Source organism: Spizellomyces punctatus (assembly GCF_000182565.1).
Source record: "Spizellomyces punctatus DAOM BR117 chromosome Unknown supercont1.11, whole genome shotgun sequence".
NCBI lineage: Eukaryota > Fungi > Chytridiomycota > Chytridiomycetes > Spizellomycetales > Spizellomycetaceae > Spizellomyces > Spizellomyces punctatus.
Genome location: NW_015971547.1, coordinates 282,869 through 285,526, shown reverse-complemented (window position 1 = coordinate 285,526; position 2,658 = coordinate 282,869). Strand labels below are relative to the sequence as shown.

The 2,658-nt window shown below is 46.0% G+C and overlaps 1 protein-coding gene across 1 annotated transcript; it reads left to right on the top strand.

Annotated features, from left to right (window-relative positions):
- On the top strand, nucleotides 1-1,498 carry SPPG_06161 (uncharacterized protein). The gene is made up of 3 exons (XM_016754365.1): nucleotides 1-327; nucleotides 399-1,067; nucleotides 1,203-1,498. Exons 1-3 carry the CDS (start codon nucleotides 184-186, stop codon nucleotides 1,245-1,247), a joined length of 858 nt encoding a protein of 285 aa, XP_016606501.1. The 5' UTR covers nucleotides 1-183; the 3' UTR covers nucleotides 1,248-1,498.
- The last annotated feature ends 1,160 nt before the right edge of the window (nucleotides 1,499-2,658 follow it).

Here is a 2,658-nt window from a genome sequence, read left to right as displayed (position 1 = left end):
CACCATTACTTTGATCCCCATCTGTTACGTGGCGCTCAGATTTGAAAGAGGCATTGTACCCTTTCCTGCGCCGGGAGCGGGCCAATGGACCGATCACTCCTCCTTTTAACCTGCATGTAGACCCCTTTACGAGACAGCAACCGTGGTCCACTCCCTGATGCTCATCTCGACATTAGAAGTCGAATGACATCTATTTTCAACAGAGATCCAGATGAAGTGGTCAGGCAAATTCAGCAGCGGCATACTCTACCGCGCCAATCCACCGCACCCTCCTTTATCGATCTAACGGAGGACGAGCAAGTCCCTACGCCTGTCACAACTATTCCCGTACGTCCCATGGACGGTGTTTGTAACTTTACGATGGATGGTTGATTGTGTGTGGCTAATTTTTTGTATAGGCTCGGTCGCTGAGCGATGGGAACATCCCAGACTCTTGGACTTTGGCAAATCCATCGGTATCCAGTCCGTCAGAACAGCTTTCAGATAGTAACCCACCGGTTCCAACAGCATCTTTACCAAAGAACCAAGTGTCCGAGACTGTACAGTCTGCTGATGTAGATCCAAACCCAACATCACCCATGGAAATAGATACCTCTGACACTCATACCCCGGCCCCATCTTCTTTCCAAGCAAAAAAGAATGGATCCCACGATGCAGTACTTAGGGTTGTTGAGGCAGCTGTACGGTCCCGCAAGGGTACCCTGTCTGGACTGACCGGAAATGGCATTGCAATCAACCCAAAGTTCTTGAGAGGAAAGAACCGAACTGGTCGCCCTCTTGCCCCTGCCGTTTCTGAGAGAGACTCGGCATCAAATAGAAGAAACAGCCCGCGGTTACCCACGATACGAAAGACATCGTCGTCAACGTCGATATCCTCAGTCGCTTCCGCGTCCTCCTCGACACATTCCGTCGATAAGCACCCATGGAAAATCCCAGCTACCGCGAAATATACCCAACCCTTTTCTTCCCCGCCAGCCGAATTAAATCTTGAATGGCGTGAACCGCAAATAGTTGTAGAAAATGGACGACAGGAACGAATCCTTTTTTCAGATGCTTGGATTTCACCGGTGAGTTTTGGATCTACCCTGTCAATTATGTTCCTTCTTGGACATTTGGTCTGTCTATTTTTTTTTTTTACTTCATCCCGACCTTGTCCCCTTGCCGCATGCGTTTTTATTCGTTGTGTTTTGTGTTTTACTTAGGAGGAACTGCGTGCCAACCTGCCCAAGTATCGATTCTGCGAATAATGCAACGCTTTTGCTAAATTTGGAAGGTAATCATTTTGCCTGCTGTTTGACATGTTCAGAACCTGCATTATGTTGTGATTATGTTTCTTGGATGATGATGGGATTTTTGTTCCTTTTTTGAAATGGGAATGCGCATAATGTTCTCATTGGAAAAAAGAATACTGTAGTAAGAGTTGGAAATACAATCACTGCGGTGCTATTATTCCCTCAATGTCCTGGTTGCGCATTTGCAATACATGATTGATCTTGCTGGCTTTGTGGGTTGACTTTTTTTTTTATCAACATGCAGCCCAGCTTTCGTCAGATTCACACTTTTAGGTCAGATGACTACCTCGCATGCGCAGTGCCGCAGTCGGCTCAGTTCTGCCCTTTTACCTTCCTCTCCATCCGAGCCCATCACCAGCCCGTCACCTTGTTTGCAAAGTGAGCAGGCAAGTGCACTATGAAAACTGCTGAAACTGGGTGGATTTGGAATCAGCTCAGCAACGATATTATTCACTGTGAATCGCCGCTGGTATTTCAGTGGGGGGCTAAATGACCCATTGCCCGTCCCACGGTGGATCGCCCTTCTTCGTATTCATCCTTAGGGCGCAATCTTTTTGGATGCAAAGAACTGTACAATTGTATTTCCCCCGCAAACCCTGCAGATGAGTATCACATCTACTTGCAAACTTGTGGAATCGGAAGTACTTCTGGTTGGCTGGTATCCAAAAGCCCTGGTAGATTAACCTGATTTTTGTTTGTTTTGGTTGGTTCCGGTCGTTTTAATAGTCCCGCTCTATATTTCATTTTACACACTTGACAAAAACTGTGCAATCTCATTCCCAAAAAGCAAGCACTGAGTCACGCCATGAACGATACCCGGGTGACCCTAGACTCCCAGCCCTTTTTGAAATCCTGCAGAGATCCTTGTTTATAGTGTCTACCTTTTGATACGGTGACCTGGACGCAGCAAGCCCTCAATGACCAGGAACGAAACCAATTCCTTTTTTTTGCTTCCAAGACTTGTTTCTGTCCAATGGCTATGGACTGTTTGGATTCGCCCCTATTGTGCTGCCAGGGATATCTCTTGGAAAACGAGTGAATGGAATATGGGGCAGTGCTTTGTTTCTCCACGTAGTGTGATAAAAAAGAAACCTAAGAGGGATCTTTAAAGGCGCAACCACATTTTAAAACGCGTCATGTTTCCACCTATTACATCACATGCTTACAAATGCGTCTGTCTTGAAACCCTCAACGAATGACCTTTTGCTAATGTATACGTAAAGGATGGATTTTGCTTTTTTTTTATCATATGATCGAACACAAATGCGGTTGGTTGAGGCTTATTCATACTTGTTATATAACATTTGCACGATCCAGAACAGGTCATCAATGCGGACCCGTTGGCATATGAGCGACAACAAAGCCA